The sequence below is a fragment of the Zalophus californianus genome, chromosome 11 (assembly GCF_009762305.2).
Source record: "Zalophus californianus isolate mZalCal1 chromosome 11, mZalCal1.pri.v2, whole genome shotgun sequence".
In the NCBI taxonomy this organism is placed as follows: Eukaryota; Metazoa; Chordata; class Mammalia; order Carnivora; family Otariidae; genus Zalophus; species Zalophus californianus.
The window spans coordinates 22,059,208-22,083,448 of record NC_045605.1 but is presented as its reverse complement, the minus strand read 5'-3'; the positions used below and the strand labels follow the sequence as shown (position 1 = coordinate 22,083,448).

The following is a 24,241-nucleotide window of genomic DNA, read 5'->3' as shown; positions in this document are numbered from 1 at the left end:
TGACAAGAGGCCTTAATGGATCCCCCCACCCCACTCCTGCCCCAGGCAGCTATAAAAAGGGGAAGAGGAGAGAAAATTAAAAAAAAAAAAAAAAAAAAAAAAAGGACACAGCAGGTGGGGGAGGTGAGTGAGGAGGGAGAAGAGGGAGGCCTTGTTGCCAGGCAGTCAGGCCTCACTCAAGGGCTTTCCGGGGCCGTTTGCATATCAGTGAGCTTCCCAGATTTAGCACCAGGGCTGGGGCACCCACCCCCTGCACTCCCTCCAACCTCCACACTGCACGCCCCGCTCCACCCTGTCATCTGTGGTTCCCATGCAGGCATCACCAGGCTGCCCGCCTCTTGGTGGGGCCTCTGGGCTCCCCACTGCCCAGCTGAGGCCCTGGGGGCTTTGGGAAGAGCAGAGCGAGCACTGCTGCCTACACTGGACAACCACACACAGGGTACACGCTGTCCCCCTGCCCCAGCCCCACCTCCGGGCCTCTGCCAATTGAATGCCAAGTGCCTGCCCTCAGGGATGGCGCAGTGGGGCTGGGGGCACAGGAAGCTGCACCCGGCAGGCAGGGTCTAGAGACGCCTCACACAGCCACTGGGATGGATAGTCTGGAAAGCTTAGAAGCTGTTCGTGGATGGAGGCCCATGGAACCACACACACAGGCCGAGGGGTGGAAAGCCCACCTTGCGCAGGCCCCTGCCCCGCATCTCCACACACAGGTGAGCTGGGGTCCTGGTAGAGCCACAGGAGCCCCCAGCGAGGTCATGAGAGCTGGGCTGGGGGACTCTGAGGCCGAGATTTGGCAGGACGCTCCTCCCGACCAAGCTGGAGGAAAGGGCCTTGGAGGTGGTGGCCCCAGAGACAAAGTGACTTGCCATTCATAATCCACTTACCCTCCCTGAGCTGATTTGCATTCTATTATAGGTTTCTGGAGCAGGAGGTGGGAGGCTGGGGCCCAAGGTGTGTCCCCAGAGCCCAGTTCGGTGAAGGGAGACCAGGAGAGGGAGAGGAGGGGAAAGCTGGCTGGGATGGGGACCTGCAAATGATAGAATGTTCCACCTGGCCTGTACCTTCAAAGCCACCACAAAGTCCAAAGGTTTCATTTGTATGTCAGAAAAGGGGAGACTGGGGAGATTTGCAAGAGGGGGAACAAAGGAAAAGAGAGAAGAGAAAGAGAATAAGGAAGGACTGACGGAAGAAGGGAAATAGGTTGAGAAGACTGAGGCCAAGCGCTGGCTGCAGAGCAGACAGGCCACCGGGCCATGGGACGGGGGGGGGGGGGGGGGGGGGGGGGGGGGGGCGCTTTACACCTGCAGGTGGGCCCGTCTCCCCGGCCCTTCCCAGAACATCCTACCTACACCATGCCTGCACCCTGGCCTCTCCCTGGGGACACCACCCGGGGTCCGATCCCTGGGAGCTGGGGCCCAGGGTGAGATGCTCAGCTTCCCAGGGGAAGCCAGCTGCTGAGGCCCTGCCTTCCCCTTGCTCTCCCCTTGGTTAATGAACACATCTCCCTTTTCTCTAATTAGGTGGAACAAACAACTTGAACCAGAATTTTTATTTCCCAGAAAAGCACATGCCCGGACACAGTAAATATGTCATTAATCATCATTCGGAGGCGCTGGAGCACCCTGGGTATGGGGAGGAAGGGAAGCAGTCAGAGGGCCTAATTAGGAGCTCCGGCCTCCCCGCTCCCCTCCGGCCAGCACCCTGGCAGCCCTGCTCCCTTCCACCAGGCGGGGAGCAGATCAATTGGAGAGGTGCCTGGCAGAGTCAAACTTCATGTAAATGTTCTTGTTAGCACAGCGTAAAAGTAAAGACAAGGGGATGAGGAGGAACCATACCGAGCTCCCTCCCCACCTCCCCCTCCCTCCCCCCTACCCCAGGTCTTACTTCCATCCAGGAAATTGTTCTTATTAACGCCTGGCTATTTATAGACACATGAAGTCTGCTGAAGAGTCCAGAACCGTTACTGTGATAGGGCTTGGCTTGGGGCTAAACCACACAGCCCCAGGCCCCCCAACCCCCCACCCCTGGGCCTATTCTGCTGGCCTCCAGTTTAGCTCCTGGCCCTGAGGCTGAGCTAAAGACCCTCATCACACTGACAGCCCAGCCCCTCCCCCTTGGCTTGCTGGGATTGACCCCATCACTCCCCCCAGCCCCGCTCCAGGACCCCTCTGCCCAGGGCTGAGGCCACCACCCCACGTCCCAGGAAAGAATGTACCATGGGAGCCTGCCCAGGCCCAGGTGGTTCTGGAACGTGGGCAGAAATAGTCCAGACCACTGCCCTGCTCTGTGGATCTCTCTGGCATCTTTGTCTAAAGCAGGATGCGCTTTCTAGACGATGGCTCAAGTCATGTGCTCCTAGTGCTGTAGGCCACCAGCTTTGCCCCAGCTTTGCTGAGAAGGACCACACAGAGCTGAGGACCCAGAGAGCAAGTTTCCAGCAGGCTACATGTAACAAAAATTCGACTAAGTAAATTTGAAGATCTAATTGGCTTTATTAAACGACTCATGAGTCAGGCGGCATCTCATCCCGCAAATAGAAAGGAGTTCCAAGGAAGTGTACAAAAACGGAAGGTTTTTAAAGGCAGAGATGGAGAGGGAAAAAGGAAGTTATTGGCAAAGAATGCCTCGTTTCGGGCACGGTCTCCCTTAGGGGAAACAGAAGGATGACCTCCCCTGCCCACCAGGGGCGTTTCCAGGTTGGCCAGTTAAACGTCACATCCCAGGGGGGCCTGGGGTTTGAAACCGCAGGAGGCTAGCTAGGTATTAGGTCTTGGTTTGCTGATTGTGGGGCCCTAAACGTAAGTGACTCCATTTTGGGCTGGCTGTCTCCTTTTTAGCACTGCTAAGTAGCTCAGTAAACTTAAAAGTCTGCTGAATCCCTCTAACTGTTCCCATCTTTAAGTGAAGATCTTACTAACCACAGTCTAGCTCGCAGGGAGCAGTGACGGGAGGGTCACAGCCTCTGGGGTCACCATCCTCAAGCACAAATCCCAGCCCTGCCCGGCAAGTTTCTGACTCACTTTGAACTAAGTTTTCTTTTCTATTAAATAGAGCCAGTGCTCCCTTCCTTTCAGGGTCTGGTGAGAACAGTACCAGTACTGTCTTCAGGGAGGTTTTGAGAAGTAAAGTCTATTCATCTATCCTCTGGCTCCAAGCAGGAGAAATTAGACAGCGTCTGGCACCCTTCTCTGGAGGGAGTTAAGTAGCTTCCCAGGATCAAAAGTCTCTGAGTCCTGAACAAGTCCAGTCCCACTTTGGAAGTGGCCCCTCTGCCTGACACATCTCCCCCAGCACCTACCTTGCTGGGTCTCCGTGACCTCAGGATGCTGGGCATCAAACCGCCGGGGAGGGAGCTGGGAAGGCGCACAGCATGGCCTCACTGGAAATGGAAGGAATGGAAGGCAGGAAACCAAAGGCTTTCAGACTTGCCTTTGTTTCCTAGGGCTGCCCTCTTGAAGTCCCGCAACCGGTGCTAAAACAACCGAAATGTATTGTCCTGCCTCCTGGAGGCCAAAAAGTCTGAAATCAAGGTGTCGGCGGGCTGTGCTCCCTCCAGGGAGAGTCCTCCCTTGTTGCCTCCACTCATGGTGGCTCCCAGAGTCCTTGGGCTTGTGGCCACATCACTCCCGTCTCTGCCTGTCTTCATATGACCTTCTTCCTCCTTCCTTTCTGTGTCTTCCCCTCTTCTTCTAAGGACACCAGTCATTATATTTGCCCCCCCACACCACCCCACTGCCCATCCAGGATGATCTCCTCTTGCGATCCTTAACTAATTGCGAATTACTTAGCTGATCTCTGAAGACCCTGTTTCCAAATCAGGTGACATTGTGAGGCTCCAAGACAACATGAATTTTGGGGAACCTCTTCAGCCCACTCTAGAACCCTCTCACCCCCAACTTGGAGTGTAAGTTTGGTACAGTTCTGCAGCCCCTCCTGGTCTTGCCTGTCTTCTCATCTGTCACGGGGAAGATAATGGCATCTGTCCCGCCTCTGGTTGGTCAGGCCTCTAATGAGGTCATGAAGTGATATGATTTGAAAAGTTGGAAGGGTTTACGTAGATAAAGTAATGAAATGGTAAGTGTGCATTGATTCTCCCTGCATCCCCAGCCCAGCCCTGCCCTTACCCCCGTGACCCAAGCTGCACCCCCTCCTACAGGTGACTTCACTGCCTCAGGGGGCCACAGCCCCCCAGCTGCATGCACCTCAGTGCTGCCTGCAGACCCAGAGGCTTCCCCCAGACACCAGAGGAGAGACTTCCAGCCGGATTTCCTTTGGGGTATACAAGTCCAGGCTGATTTTCCCATGTGATCGAAGAGCTTCTAGTTCCTTTGTCCTTCTGCAGCCCAGGGCTCAGCCAGGCCAGGGAGTCACCAGTAACCCCCCAGCTCTCTGCAGAGACTCGCACCCCTGGCTGTCCAGAGCTAAGGGCTCCTTCTTCTCTGAGGCTGGGCATGTCTTCCCATACCTGCCCAGGCCACCCCAGCTGAGTGACCTGGGGCCTTCTCTCCCTGCTCCCCCAGACCCTGCTGCGAGATGGCAAGCGTGAGAGCATCGTGAGTACCCTCTTCATCTCCCCTGGCGATGTGGAGAATGGGCAGAGTATCGTGTGCCGAGCCACCAACAAAGCCATCCCGGGAGGGAAGGAGACTTCGGTCACCATCGACATCCAGCGTGAGTACTAACTCGGCCCCCGCCAGCCGGGCCAGGCCTGGGGCAGGAACCCCCCCCCACCTCCGGCACTCCCTGCCTGAAGCACAGGTTGGGGGGAAGAGCCAGGCCTGGATAACCAGGTCACCAGAGCCAACACCACAGCCCTGCGAGGTGTCTGAAGATGAAATGGGTCAGACAGCTCCCTGGACTGGCCGAGGTTGTGTTTGTGGGCACCCAAAGGGCTTGTCCTTATTGTCACACAAAGTAACGACATCAGATGAGGATCTTTTGCCAATGACTTGTTCAAGCCACATTTCTAAACCTGTATCAGGTAGAATTTTCCACGTCAACAAATATAAAGCAGGGCCCTAGCTCTGCTTTAACCCGGTGGCCCCACACGCTCCCTTGGCGAGAAAACCAGAGCAGAGGTACTGGGGTCAGCAGGGTGCTCAGAGCTCCAGAGTGGGGGAGGAGTGCATGCCCTACAGAGCGTGGGTACCCAGGGGGGCCTGCTCATGGAAGGGTTCAAGGAGAGAAGAAGAGGAAGAAGAGTAGTCTTTTAGTCAGCCCGTACTTTCCAGGAATTATTTCATCTTTACAACCACCATTTGAGTAGGTATGCTGGTGGTCCCTATGTGGGGAAGCTGAGGCACCCCTGGGTCAATCTGCTTGCCCAAGACCACCTAACTATCAAATGTAGACAGCCTGGCTTTCCGGAGCCTGCACCATAACCCCTCTTCTGCACTTGCGCACAGTAGGTCCTCGGCGTGTGTCAGTTCTCACGGTTAATGTCAACAGTCATGATGCGTTAAAGCTCCCCCAGCACCCTATTCCAAAAGTCACCTAAAAAGACTCCTATCCCTCTCCTAAAATCTCCCTACAGTGCCTGTCGGCCCCAGAGAACAAAAAAAAAGTGCTCAAGAAGGTGGTCTGGCGGCCTCACTCCCAGTACCGGACTGGTTTGGGTCTGAAGGATCAGCACTCAGACATGGACTTTTCTTCCCGTAAATGCCCCTCCCTGCCAGGGAGCACGATGCCTCCATGTGCTGGGGGCTGTTTTGGTGCAGCCTAGAGCTGAAGGCTGGCATTCATTTCCTTCATATTATTTTATTCATTCTAAATTAAATTCATTTAAAAACCCCTGCCCAACAGCCTGGCTCATCTAAGGCTTCTGGATTCTGTGCTTCACGTGGTTCTGTAGGGCTCTGGGGCTGTGTCCTGGCCTTTCCAGGGCCCAGCTGCAGAGCTAGCGAGCAGAAGTCCCTAGTCTATCTAGAATCCTGGCAGCAGCCGCTGAGATTCCAGAAGGCAACAGAAACCGTTGTAACCCTGAGACAGGCTTGCTCCAAACACCCAGACACAGCAAGCCGAGTTCTTGGAGAAGGCTTTATCTTTCCCATCTTCACTACTCCCTCACCCCCACCAACTGGAGGCTTCTTCTTCTGTTCCTCATTTAATTAGAGTCAAGAAGAGCGGGGCTCTTGCCAGACCTGGGACCAGGGTGATGGGAGGGAGACGCTCACTCGGACGGGCCTCCCTGCCTGGCTGTCCATACCCACCTACTTCTTCCAAGGAGCAGCCGTAGGCCCAGCTCTGGAGAGGAAGCAGGATGCGCTGGGGATCAAGTGGCCCAGCATCCAAAAAGGCTCCACCACCCATGGGCTGTGCGGGCCGAAGCTTGTCACTATTCCGGAGATGGCAGTCCCTTGTCCTTTGACCGCATGATGTCCAGAGTTTCTTCTTGCCCTTAAGATTGACCGTGATCAGAGCTCTTTCCAAACATAAGCCAAATCTGGGACGAATGAGGGTGGGGGACACAAGAGATCCAAGCCTCCCACTGCCAGGCTGCTGGTTGTAGCCCCCACCGATCCCCAATCTGGTCAGGAGGCCGACACCAGCTGCGTACAGAATCCTGCACACAAGGAGCCAGCCGGCAGGGGGACACCCAGCAGCAGCCCCGCTCCCCTCCAGGCCATTATCCATCACGCCTGGAGAAGCTCTCCTGTCAACAAGAAAGCCATCATCCTAACAGCCCGCCAAGTATTAAAAGGCGCTCCTCTAATGTACTCTAATGAGATGATCCATTCACCAGGGCACACAGCAGAGAGTCTGCATCAGAGGGGGACACCAGGCTTGCCAGGTCTCTGTGCCCTGGCCGGATCTCTTTCCAAGGACGCCTCCGCCACACGAGGTGGGAGGCATCAGGCATTAGGTCCCAGAGAGGCTGAGGACCCGGGTGCCCGATTCCTAGGTCAGCCCCATCTGAGGCAGGACAGGGACGTGGTTAAGACCACAGCATTCCTCCTGGTTTAAATTCCGGCTCTGCCACTTACTGAATGATGCCGGCCCGGTTCTTTAACTGCTATGCCTCAGTTCCCCCAGCTGTGCAAATGACAAATGCTGACTTCATATGGTGGCTGTGAGGGGGACGTTTCCAGCACAGTGCTCCGCACAGGGTGAGCATGCTGCACCTGTGTGCTGTCCTCACCATGCGCAGTGCCCCTCTCAGCCCAAACAGGGGAGAGCTCTCCAGCCCCTTATCCCCTCTCTTGAAGGTGTTTGCATGTGCCTGCCAAGCAAAAAAGCACACGCTCTCTCCACCACCTTCCCCCTGCCTCCTTCCTCCTCCATTTGTCCATTTGTTCATTCAATAAGCATCCAACTGTTTACTGTGGACACCATGGGCCGGATCAGAGCTGCCTTTACAAACCTGCTCCATTTTCTCAGTCAACCAAGAAGCATCCAAACTCAGCAAAAGCGCATTTGTTGTTTGTTTCCCTTGGTCTTTATATGTTACCCAACGGAAGACAAAGCCCCCAGATTGAGTAATGGGAGAGAAAGCTTAACACCCCCAAAGTCTCGCTACATCTGGACGCTGCATCCAGCTGCCAAGTTTCAAATGAATGTGCTATAAAATCACTGAGTCATGGAGTTTCTCTCTTTTCCACCCCCTCCTCGATGTAGTACTTCCCCTGAACACACACACACACACACACACACGCACACGCGCACACGCACACGCAGGTTGCTGATGGAAACACTAACAGACTCTCAGCTGTAACATCTGTTCAATACGATCTCAGTTCTACCAACTACATCAAAGCTGCCCTCCTGCAAAGCTATGCAGTCGACATCACAAGTGGGATTAAAATCATGTCTAATAGTTGGATATGACATAAACTATTTATACCTGTGGAGCCTGGTAGACTCCTGAAAATTCATATCCTGCACATCCAGAGGAGAGGGGTGGACAGAGGGACCCAGGCACCTCGGGGTCCAGGGTGGAGGTGCAGATGAGACTGGCAAGTGTACAAGCCTCCTAGAGACCCGTTCTGTTGGGGCCCGTGAAGAAAGGTGGGGTACCAAGGATTTGGCCAAGGTAAGGAAGCTGCAGGTGAGAGGCACGCACAGGATAATCTCAGAATGGCGGGAGCAGGAAGGGTCCCCCAACAGGTATATACCCCATCGCCCTGCTCCCCAAGAATCCTCACTCTATAAAGGACACCCAGGTGGGGAGGGGCCTCCTGGAGCTCTCCCCAAGTTCTGTGGCAGGTAGATTCTAGATTCTATCCAACTGGAGCCATCACTTCCTCAAACAAGAGTTGGGTTGGGGGACTCTACTCCGCCTCTCAGTACTGAATTTTACAGTGTAAGGCCACGAGCCAGCCATGCATTTGGCTCCAGATGGCAATCACCAAATTCCTCTGCCTCACATGAGCCTCTCCAACATGCAGCAAGATGCACGCTCCTCCCTGGGTCTCCACATCTCCAGGGGTGGTGCCATCGGAGCCCTAGGGGCCCTTGGGTGCCCAGTTGAGCTGGCTGGTCCTGCAGAGAAAGAAGACTGGGGCTCCTGACAGTACTGGCCCTGGAAGCTGGCGGTCCTCGGCTGGGGTGGGGGGGGCTGCGAGGGGGCAGCTGATGGGCAGCAGCTGGGGAGAAGCTACAGGGTTCTGGGGCCCTAGCTCTCCTGGAAGGTGGGAGGAGAGCTCTCATGGCTGGTCCTTGCCACACTCCTTACTACTTGAATTATGTTTTAAAAACAAAGATAGAGAGCATTGAGATACCTGTCACTTCCCTTGCAATTCTCCATGAAATTCTCCACTGCTGCCATAACAGAGGCTCCCAGGATGGTGGTCCGAATCCAGAACTGGGGGCTCACATGGGGAGATCAGGGTCCCCAGAATAGTCAGTCACCCTGCTCAGGAACCAGAGTTCTCTCCCCCATGTCTTTCAAGCTGTCTGCAGATATGGGCGCAGCCCTGTGGGCCACCTCCCTGGGCCTGTGCAGGGAGGCATGACCCAGCTTGAGCACCAGCAGGACAAAGAGGGGCTGAGTGGTCCAATGATCCCAACACCGGGGTGGGCTTGCCTCAGTTCACAGCCGGGGGACTGTGCGTAGGACTCTGAGGGTCTCAGAAGCGCACCTGTGGCCTCAAACAGAGGCTCAGGCCGGGCAGGTTGGAATCCTGCTCCCCTCGTGGTGCCCTTCGCAGGCGCCCAAGAGGGGTCAGCATTTTTCTCCATGGTCTCTGAGAAACGGCTTCTTCTTTTGCTGAAAATGGGCTGGACAGAACCCCTAGAAAATCCACATGCCCTTCCGGCAGTTTGCCACGATCTCAGGTGAGGACTGGCCCGAAGATGCAGCCCAGGACCCTGGCTGGGGGGTGGGGACCACGCTGCCCCCCTCACTCAGCCCAGGGTTGAACCCCAGCCAGCCCTGTACACCAGGACTAGGACGAAGAACGGGTGCTGGTCTTGGTTTCCACCTTCCTATCTCTCCGCGTCTCTCTCCCTGTCTCTCTTCTCTAGTCCTCCATACTGTGGGGTCTCTCTCCCCAACATCCTGTCATGTTCTGTCTCTATCTGCTTGGTCTCCTCCGGTCTTTTTGCTTTTAGTCTGAAATCTCTGTCTGATTATATGTTTCTGTGTATATGTCCATCTCTCTCTGTGTCTCCCTCCATCTCTCTGCTTCTCTCTTTTTCTTGTTCTTCCTCTGCATTTCTTAATCTCTCTCTGTCTCTATCTGTGTCTCCCTCCCTATCCCTCTTCTATGTAGGTGTCCTCTGCCTGCCTCCCAACCCTTCTCTGTCTGTTTCCTGTTCATCTCTCCTTCCCCCTCCATCTCTCCCTCCCCACCTCCTTTCCCTCCCCACTTCCCTCTCTGCCTCTCTCTCCCTCCCTCTCTTCCTGTCTCCTCCACCTCCTACCCTTTAGCACTTCAGAGCCTGGCTTCTCATCATATTGCAGGAGAAAGACTCGCCCAGCCTGGAGAGCTGAGGGCTGGGTGACACCAGTCAGGGCCCAGCAGAGATGATCAGGCTGATGAAAGGGTGTAAATGCCGCTTTCAAGTTAACAGATGCACCAGAACCTTTATGCAAACAGATATGAAACAGACATTTCAAAGACAAAAAAACTGTGTATTTAAATGGGGCTTAGTGTCCACTTTCCCCCTTGTGCCCCCCGCACCCCCTTTTCCCACCTCTCTTTTCTGAAGTGCTTTGTTCTGCCTAAAGGCTGGAAGATGGGCAGCATGCATCTGGGGGCTCAGGAAGCCATGCCTCCTGGCTGGCTGTTCATTTAAACACCAGACCTTGAATCCACAGGGGGAGCCCTGACCCCACTACCAGGCCAGCAGAAGCAGGCACCCCCAGGGAGTAAGGGAGCCCCCTGCTGAGGCCCCCAACTCTCTGGGGACCATCAGGGTGGTGGCTGCACTAAGGGTCCCTGCTGGTAGAATCTTTGGCCTTTATCCTCCATGTCACCCAGGGGATCTTCTTGCCCCAAAACCATGGACACAGCTCCCCAGTTTGCAAAGGAATCTCTTTTCTCTGCAGACCCCCCGCTTGTCAACCTGTCGGTGGAACCACAGCCGGTGCTGGAGGACAACGTTGTCACGTTCCATTGTTCTGCAAAGGCCAACCCAGCTGTCACCCAGTACAGGTGAGAATCCCGCTGACGAGGCACAGCCTGGCCCCTGGACCCCTGCACACCCCTGCCCATCACACGGGGTGTCGTTTGTGGTCCAGGGTGCGCAGCACACGGGCTGGTTCACTGTGGGAGCCCAGGATCCTTCTCCCTTCCCCACACACCCATCCATCCCTGGTCAGGTAGACTTTCCCTTTCCTTCACGTACATGCACACTCCCCTTCCACGGGATGCAGTGGGTATAACCCCTTGTGTTTGGAGAGCTTGGTTATCCCTTCTCTCTGAAAAGAGGCAGAGACGCTCAGAAAAAAAGAAAAAAAAAAAAAAAAAGGTAAAACAACCCGGAGAAGCAGTAAGATCAGAACCTAGATTCTAGCCATGTGCTCACCGAACTCTTCACCTGTGTAGGGTACGATTTCTGGGACAGAAGGCCCTGTCCAGCAAGTGCCTCGGATCATGTCCACCCATGGCCCCTGTGCATCCCTTGCTCACAACACTGATAAAAGCACTGTGTTTTACATGCTCATCTTTCCCTGTTGATGGCGCTTCTTGAAGGCAAGAACTGCAATTTAGCCACTTACGGTACTCGGCATGGAGCACGGCGCGGGGCATGCAGCAGGTGCTTTATAATGCGGGCTGGTTCCCCTGGGCACCTTCCCGCCTGGGCACCGCCGCATGAGATTTCAAGAGACACAGTGCCCTCGGAGATGCTCAAGGGCAGACTCGGACATTCACCTCCTTTAGACACCCTGGGGAACTCAACATGGCCCTAACTCGGTCCCGTCCTTCCCCACCAGCCCAGACTTGATGGTGGAGCCCAGAGCATCACCTCTGCTGTCGAGATGGGTTATTAAGCCACAGCATCAGCCAGTGCCAGGGATGCTAATGGCCCCAGACTAGATAATCGGCTGGCCAGTGGGAGTGGAGGGCAGGGATGACAAGAGGCAGCACAGACCAGAGTGCTCAATGAGAGGGAATGGGCCAAAGAGGCAGCCAGAGAGAGATTCAGGTTGGACGCAAGGAGGAGCTCCTCGCAGTGCAGATAACTGAACGACACCAGGACACTGGAACCAAACCCCAGGAAAGGCATGGGGTTTTAAAATATCCTTGAGGATATTTTAAAACAGGATGCAAACCCAGCTGTCCTGTCCGGTGTGACGGTTCCCTGGGCTGGAGGCAGGGGAAAGTTCACTGCAGGCGCACAGCCGTGTGGGTCCAGGGGGGGCGGGTGTGGTTTGGCTGGGATCTGGCATCTGTCTGGAAGTGACGAAAGATGCGAAACAGACACCCAGAGAGAGTCCCTTTCTCTGGGCTTCCTCTGTGCACCTGCAGGCCTGCGCACCCCTCCACAGGGTCGGCTCCTCTCTGCTGCCGCTCCAGGGGTCTGCTTACAATCCCTAAATGCCAAGCCCCACGTGCCCAGAGAGACCTCGAATACCTGTTTCTCTGGGCAGCCCCGGACTCCCACAGGCACCCAAGCAGACGCATCCCATGGTCACCCTCACAGCCATCCCGGGAAAGCCTGTGGGGCCCTGGAGACCAGAACACACAACTTCCACGTCTCTTCACTGCCAGGCTCCAGGTCATCTGAGGACCCGGTTATGGGGGGGCTGGGCAACGGGCAGGGCCATGCTCCAGGACCCAGCAATGTCCCCCAACCCTCCCCTGCCTTCTGACCAGGACAGAGTGAGCAAACGCCCCAGAAGCCAGGCAGCGGGGCTTCGTCTTTGGGGCACCCCCCCTAGAAGCAGAACACCAGTGATGATGATGATGATGATGATGAAGTTCATATCTCCTTCTGGAGAGATCATCATAAAGAAATATGACAATAGGGACACCTGGCTGGCTCAGTCAATGAAGCATCTGCCTTCGGCTCAGGTCATGATCTCAGGGTCCTGGGATCAAGTCCCACATCAGGCTCCCTGCTCAGCGGGGAGCCTGCTTCTCCCTCTGCCCCTCCCCCTGGCTCTGCTCTCTCACTCACTCATTCTCTCTCTTTCTCTCAAATAAATAAATAAAATCTTAAAAAAAAAAAAGAAATGTGACAATACGTTAAGAACTAGTGAATCTAGGTGAAGGGAATATGGCAGTTAATTGGCCTATTCTTGCCATGTTTCTATAATTTCAAAGTGGTTTTTTTTAAACTAAAAAGTTAATAAACAAACAAGCACAGAGCATGCAAGTCTCCCTCTGCCTCCACCCTCCCCTGCAGCCGCCCAGGGTCCTGGGTCAGCCCCCGCTTACAGAGGCGCAGCCGTGGGTGCGGGAAGGGGCAGGCCTCCCCACAGACGCTCACGCTCACGCTTGTGGCGAGTCACCTCCCTCACGGCCCTCTGATTAGCCAAACGCCCTGAAACACTTCAGTGTGGACCACACTCCCTTCAGGACTCCAGAGACTTTTTGGGGAAGCCCTTCGGGCAACTAGGAAATTTTAGGAGAAAAGAGAGTGGAGGGGCGGTGGCAAGAGGAGAGAAAGGAGGCCCCCCCCCGCCGCCGCGCCCACCCACACAGGCCGGGGCCCCTCGAGGGAGGGCTCAGTCAGCAGGCAGATGGTGGTTCTAGATGATGTGCTGGGCTCCAAGAGGAAAAGCCTTAAACAAATCTCCTCACATAAGGACATTGATTTTTCCCAACTGACTTTGACAAGATTGCAGGAATCTGTGTTTCTTCACTTCCATATTCACCTTGATTGCTTCCTCCTGTGCCCCTCCGAGGCTCTGATCTCAGAAATTAGAACTATGCTTCCTCCACCCCAGCACCCAGGAAGGGGACATCGGTGGGCGTGGGAGCAGGTGCGGCGGACTGGGCAGTCACTTCAGCTGCCCCCTAGGACCAGGGGCCTGAGACGGGCAGGCCAGGTCCCAGCACACCAGGGAGAGCATCTCCCCACCTGCTGAGGCTCTCCTGCGCCCCCCGCACCCCCCTGCAGGTCCCAGGGCCGGGGCCACCGCCCTGTGTGAAACTCGGGGCTATTTAAGGACAGCCTGTCAGCTGTGACAGCCAGGCCTCCTGATCCTGTGATATAAATAATTAATCCTCTTACGTTTGCTCTGGACAAATTAGACATTGATTGGGAAGAGCTTAATCTGACTCCTTTTCAGAGGGGCTGGGGGCGGTGGGGTGGGAACCACAGTGGAGGCAGGGCTGGGGGGAAGGGGCAGTGTGCAGGGTCCAACTGGAAGGAGGAGGAGGTGAAAGCTAAGCCAAAGAAGAGAGAGGAGAGGGAAGGGCTGAGAGAGGTGGCCTTGCTCCCGCATCACCCTGGACCCTGTGGCCAGCCGCTTGAAGGAGCGCTTTGAGCTTCTGGAAGGGACCCCTACAGAGGGTTTATTGGTGTGGGAGAGGAACATAAAGAAAGGGAGAGAAAAGACTGACTGAGTGAGATATGAGCAGGGGAAAGCCTTGGTTTGCCATACCAGAGGGCCCAGCCCCCACAGCCTGCTCCTGCCTGTGACCCTGGGAGAGGACAGCCTAGGAATTCCCCCCGTGCCCTGTTCCGCCTCTAAGGAAGGAACAGGCCCTGGGGGGCTAAGGGCAGCCACTGCACAGGGGGCCAGGCTGCGACAGCACAGCCCTGCTGGGCTCCGGGCCTGTGCGAGCCCCAGCACTTCTCCTGAGCTCCTCGGGGCTGAGCAGGTGAAGCTTGCACCCTCAGTGACTTACATGAGGGCCCCAGAGAGGAGGAGAAAGCCCCATCCTCTCCAGGAACTCCTCCAATGACAGAAGGGGACAGCCCTTCAGAACCAGCCCACAGGGGCCCTAACCTACCTACCCCGGGGCAGGAGCAGGCCTGGGGGAGCAGGAGGGGCTCACCCCTCCCTCCTCCTGGTCCCACCTGCTGCAGCCCCCCTCAGCCCCCCTCTGCCCCCCTCCGCCTGACCCCATGCTTCATTCAGCTGCAGGTTGGACACAGATCCCCAGCCGTGTGCCTGGCACTGAATTCCTCTGCCTCAGGCAGGGGCTGTGCCTGGCTGTTAAGTCTGGTCATTAAATTAAAGTTAGAAATGGAAATGATTCATGAATAACTCATAATGGTTTGTTGGGAAGCTCCTTAAGCTCTCAGGGAGCTATGGTTTGCTGTTGTTAAACTATAATTGTTATTATTAATCATGTTCTTAATAATTATGTGATATTAACTTACGATAATAACCACATGGTGCCAACCTGGGTGCTCCACGTGATGCCAAGGCACGGCCATCTCCCGGGGCTGGACGGGCCTTAGTGTGAAGCTGAGGGAGGGAAGGCAGGAGACGGTCCCCTCGGTACCATCAATGGCTCCAGGACCTAGAGAAAGGGGAGGTGAAGGCGGGGGCCGCAGGGAAGCTGTGGTTACCGGGACTCATGGTCATGGTCATGGGGTCACAATAAGACAAACACCCCAAAATAGGCTTGGAATAGGAGGAGCCCGGTTGGAAGTTTTGTGAAAAGTTAAGTGTTGTCCACAGTGGGGTTAAAGCAGAGGACACTGTGAACTCTCTCCCTGGGGGTCTGTAGGGAAAGCCCCCCCCCCCCACACACGCGCGCACACCCATGCACACATGCGTGCCCCTGGGAGCTCCCAGCACTGCCTCACAGACAGCAGGCTCCCCGCTCCGGCACTGGTCCAAGGCAGTGATCACCGCCCCAGGGCCAGGACCGAGGCAACCCCTGGGCTTTTCAGTCTCTCGACTCTGGTGGTACTGATTGGCAATTGGTGGGTGAAAGACATCAGCACGGCCGTCTTCCCGCCCCTCTGACCAAACCAGGACTGATGGAGCCGAAGCCTCTGAGGAGTGAAGACGGGGGGAGGGGGGAGGCTAGAAGCTGGGCAGGAGAAAGGGCAAGTGCCATCCCTGGGAGGGACGAGGGGGCACGGTGAGGGACCTACGCTGGGGACAGGAGTCAGGACGGGAGAGCTGAGAGAGCTGGAAGAAGGGCCCTCGGGACCCCTGGCTAATACCCCTCCCACAACCTCCCACCTTGTCTAGAAACCAAGTCTGTGTGTGTGCACGCGTGTGCACGTGTGTGGGCGCAGACGCGCACGCGTGTATGGGCACGTGCCACTAGACCTGGGCCTCCTTCTTTCCCACCGGGGATCCCAACAGACAGGGCCCTCGGTAGCGCGCAGAGCAGGATGGCCAAGCTATCTAGGGACTGACAGTGGTTTATTCATTTCCTAGCCAGTCAGATGGGCCAATCTATTGAGTAATCCACCCAGCTCTCTCCAGAATAACCTGCTTGTCACCCGCGGAGCAAAGCCTGCTGCCTCCAACACCGACTCCTCCCCTGGCCCCGGGAGTTTCCCCTCCGCGGAGATTCCTGCCGGCCCCCCTCCCCACCTGGCACTGAAGGATCTCTGGTGGGGGGGGGCTAGCCCTGTGCCACCCCATGCCATACCCCGCTTTCTAGCTTCTACAGAGACGCACCCCCTGGGTGGGAGGAACACCCTTGCCATTGGAGGAGCAGGAGGGCCGCAGCGGCACGCGGGGCCTGTGTTGCAGGTGGGCCAAGCGGGGCCAGATCATTAAGGAAGCATCTGGAGAAGTGTATCGGACCTCAGTGGACTACACGTACTTCTCAGAGCCTGTCTCCTGCGAGGTAACCAACGCCCTGGGCAGCACCAACATCAGCCGCACGGTGGACGTCTACTGTGAGTATCCCCAGGCGGGCCGGCCCCGGAGCATCTCTGTTCAGGGGCTCAGGAACCTTGCTGGGCTCTCTGCACACCATAGAACCATGCCTCACGAGCTCACGGTGCCGCCCACTTTAAGAAGAGCTTCTTGGTGTGGTATTTCTGGCTTCCCTTGACCCTTACAGTCATCCAGGGAGGCAGGAATTATTATTCCCATTACTCAGGTGAGGGGATGGAGGCCCAAGGTCACTCAGCAAGTAAGTCGCAGAAGGAGAACTTAGGCCAGGCTCAAGCAAATCCACTGCTGACCACAGGCCCCGCTGCTTCCCATTAGGGGCCCGAGTACACCTCCCTCTGGTGGCCTGGCAGGGAGCCCCTTGGGGTGAGCCAGCCCATCACTGACCGATGGGTTGGATGTGTTCACAGCAATAAGCATTAGCTCATCTACTGCGCTTTACAGTTTGAAAAGCACTTTTGCAAACTTTCTTACATCTGACCCCTCCCCTCACCCTCAGTGGCCTCAACAGAAAGTGCCACTACTCCCTTTTCAAGGGACTAATCCCGGTCTCCTGACCCCGGTTTTCACATTCTTCTGCTCCTGGAAAGCAGCTAAGCAGTGCTCTGCATACCCTCCCGTCACCGTGCCTGAAATCCCACCATTACACCCACTCTGGGGACCAAGGCTTGGTCTGCAGGAGGCTCTCTGGTGTGCAGCGGGGAGACGGAGAGGAGCCTCCATTAATGCTCACCAACACTTAGCAGGGGCCTGGGACCAGGCCCAGCTACTTCACTGGGGTTGGACAAAGGCTGGGAGGGGCTGGAACGGAGCATAACCTGCGGGCTCGGAGCAAGTGGAGAACTCCGGGAAAGGCATGGCTTCCTGGAGGGGGTGGAAAACACGGGGAGAGGCAGGCTTCCTCCACGCCTTGTCTCAGAGCCCCTGGAGGACCTTGGGAGGGCTCCAGGAGCTGGGCCAGGTGCACAGGGTAACTGGACTCTAGGTCCCTCACCTGAAGCCTGGGCAAGGACCTGAAGGCAGACACAGAAAAATCCCGGGATTTCTGGGGCAGGAGGAAGTCCCCTCTGCCTGCAGATTGGGGAGGGGGCTTCCTGGAACCAGGACAAAGGGCAGGAGATGGGGGCAAATCCCAGTAGAAATGGGGCCAGAGCACTTTTTCCTAGGGCTGCTGCTGCCAGTGAGTGGGCCTGAGGGAGGCCGGGCTGGGGGACAGGGATCTCTTGCTTACTTCCCGGGTCCTTCAGACCCTGCTCCCAGAGCTCCCAGCCCACCAAGAGCCCTGTCTCCCCCTTCTTCGTCTCACAGTTGGGCCCCGCATGACCACAGAGCCCCAGTCCCTGCTCGTGGATCTGGGCTCCGATGCGGTCTTCAGCTGTGCCTGGACAGGCAACCCCTCCCTGACCATCGTCTGGATGAAACGGGGCTCAGGCGTGGTAAGTCCTCAGCTCACACCCCACAGGGGCCTCGGACCACCTGAACTGCCTTCTGGGCCCCTCTCACCCTTTGGCTAAGGGCATCGGCCTCCACTGTAAGCTGAAGGGAGAAGAACCCCAGAAAGAAGAGAGTGAACCCCAGATACCCACATGTACCCCCTCAGTCCTAAACACACTCAACCACTGCAGTTTTGCCCTATCACTAAACCTTAGAAGAAAAGCAGGTGGTCACCAATGTGCTGGGAGTAAAAAGTCTCTAGACAGCCTTTTCCACTTTCCCTGAATAGTTAAGTGATCCATTAGCTTTTGAGTTAAGTTTCACAGTCTTCCTGTGTTCCTCTTTTAAAATAAATATGTTTTTTCGGTTGTATAAGTTTATCAGAAACCCCTCCCCTCAGGAGGACCAGCGAGAGCCTTGGGAGGGAAGTCAAGGGTGAGGCAGACAGAAACTGGCCTCCGTGTGACCTACTGTGGGCCGGACACCGCTCCATCCTGTGAGCAGGGCTGCCCTGTTGTAGCAATAAGAGCATCAGGGCAGATAAGAAACTGCCCCAGGCCAGGCAGGTAGTCACCACCCAAGTCAGGATTTGAACTCAGGGCTAGCTAAGGCCAAAGTCTTTGGATCACGCCCAAACTCTATCCCAAAAGGATATTGAAAATGGCTCCAAAAAGACAGGTCCAGGCACCTGCAAACAAGATCCTCGGGGCCAGCCGGGTACAAGTTGGTGGGCAGCCTGCCTGTGTTTGAGAAAGTCTCTGGGCCCCAGCCAGGGAGTACCCCCCCCCCCCCCGCTGCTCCTTGCACACTCCCCCCTCCCAGCTGGTGTGCAGCTGTAGATCTCCCCTGGACAGCTCACGGGGCATACCGTCTCCCACCCCACCCCTGCGCCTCACTGCCACGCTGAAGACCGGTCACTTACCGCAGGCCCACCTCGCAGCCCTTCTGGTTCTGGGAGACAGAGGGAGCCTGGCTCTGCTCTCCGTGTCTGATCCTCCACAATCCTCCCAGGTGCTGAGCAATGAAAAGACCCTGACCCTCAAAACCGTCCGCCAGGAGGATGCTGGGAAGTATGTGTGCCGAGCCGTGGTGCCCCGGGTGGGAGCCGGGGAGCGAGAGGTGACCCTGACAGTCAATGGTAAGACCCACCCCCCCCCACTCATGCTAAGAGGATAGGAGGGTGCAGAGAGGGGCCCGAGGCGTCTTGGTCCCAGGCACTGCCTCAGAGGGCCTGTCGTTGGTTCTGGGCCTTGCTCCCACCCGGGCCCTGCTCCATAGCCGTTCTGCCCACCTCTTCGAGTCCGTGTCAAAGCCCAGGCCTGAGGTGAGGAAGGACCTGGCTAGTTGCGTCACCTTCCTCCTAAGGGGTCCCAGGCTTAGGAGTGGTAGCTGATGAATTTTATCCTGGCCAAGAGGAAAGGGTCAGAGGATCACTAGGCAGCCAACTTAGATCCCGTATCTACCCTCTGACCTGGACCTTGACCTTGGTCCTGGAGGGAATGTAAGGGAGCGTCTCTGCAACTCCTGGTTGGCCCCTTCCCGTTGCATGCTGGCTGCTCGGTCGGAGAGACCCATCACAATTTCCACAAGACCAAGCATTCAGGGGGTCCTCTTGAGGGCAGAGTCTTATCACTTACCATAAAACCATTATAGCAGGAGAGGGTTTTCAGATGTCCGCACAACACAGATGACTTAGGAGACAGAGTGTTAGACCAGCATGGATGATGGCATATAGAATGTTACAGAGAAGCTGGGTCAGGCCCAGGAAGGCTGTAGCACCACGATGGAAATCTGACGTCCCTGCCATGGTACGTGCTCAGGCCAGGGCGGTGGGGGGGGGGGGGGGGGGGCGCGGGCAACCGAAGCTGCTGGCTGGAGAGAGGGAGAAAAGCGAAGGCCAAGCCCCTCTGTGTTTCCAAACTTCCTCAGTCCACTGGGTTTTTGGTTTCTCTTTACGAGCCCCCTGGTCCCACAGAGTCTGCCTCTGGTCAAAGCCCTGAGGCTCTGAGCCACAGTGGGGTCCAAGCCCCAGACCCACCTTTGCAGGGCCTCTGGGTCCTGGCCCCAGATCAAGGCCCTAAGGAGGGGCTGAGTCATGTTCCAGAAATCTGCCGTCCTGGCTTCACCTCCACCCAGGAAGCTGCCCACAGGAAGCCTCATCTATTCTCCCCCTTTGCTAGAAAACTAAAACCAGCTTGGTGCTTCCTCAGCCATCCCCCTCCGGCTTCCCCATTAGCCAGCCCCCCTCCACGGATTTCTTTTCCTCTCCTCCTCCCCCAGAGTCCTGGCAGCCCCAGAGGGAGGGTGAATCTACTCAGACCCCGGGTGCACTCACAGGCCACCTGTCCTGGGCAGAACCCTGACACAGGAGTCTTCCTGCCTTCCCCCTGGGTCCCCAGGACGCCACCAATAAATTGGCACTGCAGGGCTAAAAATAACAGCATCTGGTCGCGCCTCCGTATATCCATGGCAACGCAGACTGCAGCCTTTTTCTGCTGCTCCGTGTCTGACACTGGGCTCAGGCACCAGGGCCCATGAAGGCAGTGGCCTCCCCCGCTGCCCGCCCTGGGTGCTGGCCCATGACTGTGGCCAGCTCCCGTCTGCTGGCCCCAGGACCAGCCCAGCAGGGCTGGGGACCGTCCAGGGACCCCAAGCCTGAAGCCTGAACATCCCCATTTCTGGGGAAAACCAGGCGGATAAATGAGGGACTGACATTCCATTGTCACTTTAGATATCCAGGCATTTCCCCGCAGGGATTCAAAGTGGTTTCTTGGGGAGGGAACGCACACCTCGCACACCTCGGGAGGACATTTCTCTTGGAAGGGACACCCCAGCCTGGGCCCTGGCGGCTACACAGGGTTTGATCTGCACCCCCCCCCCCCGCCAGGGATCCTGTGTCTCTCCCCCTCCTCTGCCTCCAATACTGGCACAGGCTCCCCTAGATCGTCAGGAAGAGAACCGCCCAAGGGATTGGAGTGAAGCAAGGAGGCTGTTTGTTTCTGTTGAACTGGGGTCATCTAGCCCTGATGCAGGGGGATGGCTTAACTGGCCCGGGGTCGGGCGGGGGGGCGGGGGGAGTGTGGAGCCGACGTTGGAGAGGAATGATCTAGAGAACAGGTGGAGGGATGGCGAAGCCCTTTGGAAAGGGGCCTGGGCTGGGCTGAAGGAACCAGACATTATGAAAGGATCCAAAATGAGATGGGGTGCTCCTCACAACACACCCCAGCTGGTGGGCAACTGCTGCCCACTGCCTTTTGGGGAGTAAATTGGCACAGGTCTTGCCTGGTTTGGTTCAAACCCGGGATCTGCAGGGAGGGGGAGATTAACCACACTACCACTGTGCTTTGACTGCCCAACCCCACCTTTATTCTGATTTCTTTTTTTCTTCTAAGAAGCCCTTAAACACTTACCCATTTGCCTAATGGCTTTTAGAATGCCTGAAAACCCCCCAGAGAATTCCTAGTCCCTGGGAAGTGAAGGGGAAACGGTTTTATGGTATCCTCACTTCCAGCCAGCAGCAAAACAAAGTGCCATCCAAGTTCCTAGAACATCAAGCCCTCCTGCCTTTTGGTCAAAGGCTTCTTGGAGCAAAAACATGTAAGAGAGACACTACACTCGGCTCAGCCCATGCTCAGAGCCACCTCGGGGCTGGGCGGGGGGAAGCCCTTACCTGAAGGGTCCCCCACGTCTGCCGCATCCAGCTCCAAGCTGTTAGCCATCCCAAACTCAATAGCAGGCACCTGAGTGTCTCCCAGTACCCACCCCCCCCCTTGGCTGAGAGCTACTCATAGAAATGCAAATCTGTTTTAATTAAGGCAGCTAATAAACAGCAATTATGTTTGCAGCAATTTCTGTTTTGTTCCCAGCATAATTTTGCCTGTCCTCCAGATCCCTTGCTCTAGCTCTTTCTCCTCCATTTTCGGCCACCTAAGACCCAACCTTTTCCCTCAGGATTGGGAAGGGGACGTGAGGGTCTCCATCCCTACACGGCTTGCTTGCTCCAGCCGCCCCAGCCCCAGCCAGGAAGTCAGCTGAGCAAACAGCTGAATTCGCCTCTCCTCCCTCCCCCTTTCCATGCCAGGTGGGCTTTGTGAGGGAAGGATTTGGGCAGAACTAGACAGGCGGCACACTCTTAGACCACAGGTGGATTCTCCAGGTAGATAAGACAGGGACTCTGAGAGACATCCATAAACATTACACACACACACACACACACACACACACACACACACACGACATACGTGAGATGAAGGTTGTGAACCCTCCCAGCGCATTCCCCCTAAGCAAGGTGATCCCCCCTCCCCCCCCCTCCCCGCCAGAGGAACTCGAGCATTTCCCTCTCCTCCTCCGGCTTTGCCCGGCCCAGCGAGGGCACCCAGTTTGTTAGGCAGGCGCGCCCTCTCCTGGATGTGGGGGAGAATGGCTCGAGTGGAACAGTCCACTAAGGCAGAGGTGGTATTAGTTAGAGATGTAACATTACTTAGTATCCCTTCCTCCCCGACACTTCCCCTCCTCCCTTCTGAGGTCCCACCTCCTTCGTAAAGCTTTCCCCACCCGCCAGGCAGAATTAGCCCCTCTCCTCTGAAGTCCGTTGGCACTTCGTGTGTACCGCTCCGTGGTACGAACACTCACCACCTTTTATGACGGTTATTTATGTCTTCTGGGCATTCTGACTTAGAAGCGTTCGTTCGTCATCCCTTGAGAGGATTATGACTGAACGCTTAATTTATCTTTGAGTCCCCTGCCTTGCACTTTACCTTGCACATACAGGCCTCCAGTAAATGTGTGCTGAACGATTGGATGAATGGGTCAACTTCTGAACCCCACCCCAGAAGGGTCCAGCCAGGCACCTGCCTTTCCTGATTCACTGGTGTGATGCTGTCTCCCCAACAGGACCCCCCATCATCTCCAGCACCCAGACCCAGCATGCCCTGCATGGGGAGAAGGGCCAGATCAAGTGCTTCATCCGGAGCACACCGCCACCCGACCGAATCGTGAGTGCTCTGGGGCCGGGAGGGGAGGGCTGGGGGACTCCCCTGGCGCTCATCTCAGACCGCCTCTTTCTTACAACCACCAGGCCTCTGAGCTTCCCATCCTCTGTGGGGAAAATTATACCTGCCTTGTCTCTCTGGGAAAGGCATCACGAAGACAGTGTGCTCCCAGAGCTGGTCTGCAAGTGTCTTTAACTCTGCTCTGCTGTCCACATGTGCCCTAACAGTAATAACAGTAATGCTTCCAACCAAATTCTGCGTCCTAGGAGCAGAGGGGCAAGTGAGGGTAGCAGAAAGGAATGATAAGCGATTGCTTCCCTTTCCTGGGTTCAAGGCCAGTCTTTGGCAAAATCCTAGACAGAGTGTGGTTTGTGGTCGGCAATCCCCTTTCTTCACCCCCCCAGAGTCCTCCTCTGTTGGCCTCCAGGTGCCCGTGGATTGCCCTGCCCCACTTACCAAGTTCTCCCCTCCAAAAATATCATTCCATTGTCCCTCCCTTCTGCAAAACTCATCCCCATCCCTGCAGTGCCACTAAGGCCACCTGAAGAGTTCACACTTGGGCCCTGCCAGGTGTTTGCATTTGTAAAAGCCAGGGTCTTCACCCAAGTCCATCTGAAACCGGTGGGAGCCTCGGCACGAAAACAGAGAAGGGAAGCATTTTCTAGCATTAATGGAAGTCAGATACTATTTTTAGTGGTCCCCGATGCCTAGCGTAGTCCTGATAGAAGACTGCCCTAGGGTCAACTCCACCAGGGAGGACGTAGGGGGTGCACACTGAGCAACCAGGGCATGTGCGTGCCAGGGGCTGGGACGTTGAAGCTGTAAACGCTCAAGGTGTCATCCTATAAACTCCGATATGGTTAGCGCATCACGTGTGTTACACACTTTTTCAGGCATCCAGCTCATTCACTGTCTGAAAAATTCACACGCAAATTGCAAGAAGTCATACATAGAACTAATACCTATGTGCCCCCTGTTCCCTTCACCCTTTAATTTTTTTTAAGTTATAACTGTAACCCATGCCCATCAGAATAATCCGTTCACTACTGAGCGTGTTCGCACGATCTTTCTCTTCATAGAGATCTAACTCTTGGCCCGCGGTTCTCAATGGGACAAGATCCCCCGCCCAGGGGACATTTGGCATTGTCTGGAGACATTTTTGGTTGTCACAGTTCGGAGGGGTGCTACCAGCATCGAGCAGATGTTGGCCAGGGATGCTGCCAAACTTCCTACAATGCACAAACCAGCCCCCACAACCAGGAATGTTCCAGTCCAGAATGTCACCAGGGCCAAGTCTGAGGAAGCACTGGCACCTCACCCACCACCAAGCGCTTACCTGCAGAGATTGTCACATTCTCCCCAACGCCGAAAACCAGGCCTGTGTGCTCACACGCTGACAAATGTGAAAAGGCTCTGAGAAGAATTCCACTCTCAGCCTTATAAACTAAGACAGGTTAACATGGTCACAAGTACAACTCTTGGAACATATGTTTGTACAAAGGAGCAAAGTGACAAAACTAGGCTCAGTCACTCTGGGGCTGGTCTTCTTCTCCCACCTGCCAGGGCAGCTGAGGGCCCGCCAAGGGCGGGGGGCTCCCATCGCTGTCAC

General features: G+C 56.0%; 1 protein-coding gene across 1 annotated transcript in view; it reads left to right on the top strand.

The window, feature by feature from the left end:
- The window catches only part of KIRREL3 (kirre like nephrin family adhesion molecule 3), a 539,810-nt gene that overhangs the window by 500,975 nt on the left and 14,594 nt on the right, over nt 1-24,241 (top strand). Inside the window, 6 exon segments of the mRNA XM_027580085.2 lie at nt 4,521-4,671; nt 10,490-10,595; nt 16,061-16,209; nt 17,516-17,643; nt 18,653-18,779; nt 22,535-22,635. Coding sequence (XP_027435886.2) covers nt 4,521-4,671; nt 10,490-10,595; nt 16,061-16,209; nt 17,516-17,643; nt 18,653-18,779; nt 22,535-22,635 — 762 coding nt within the window.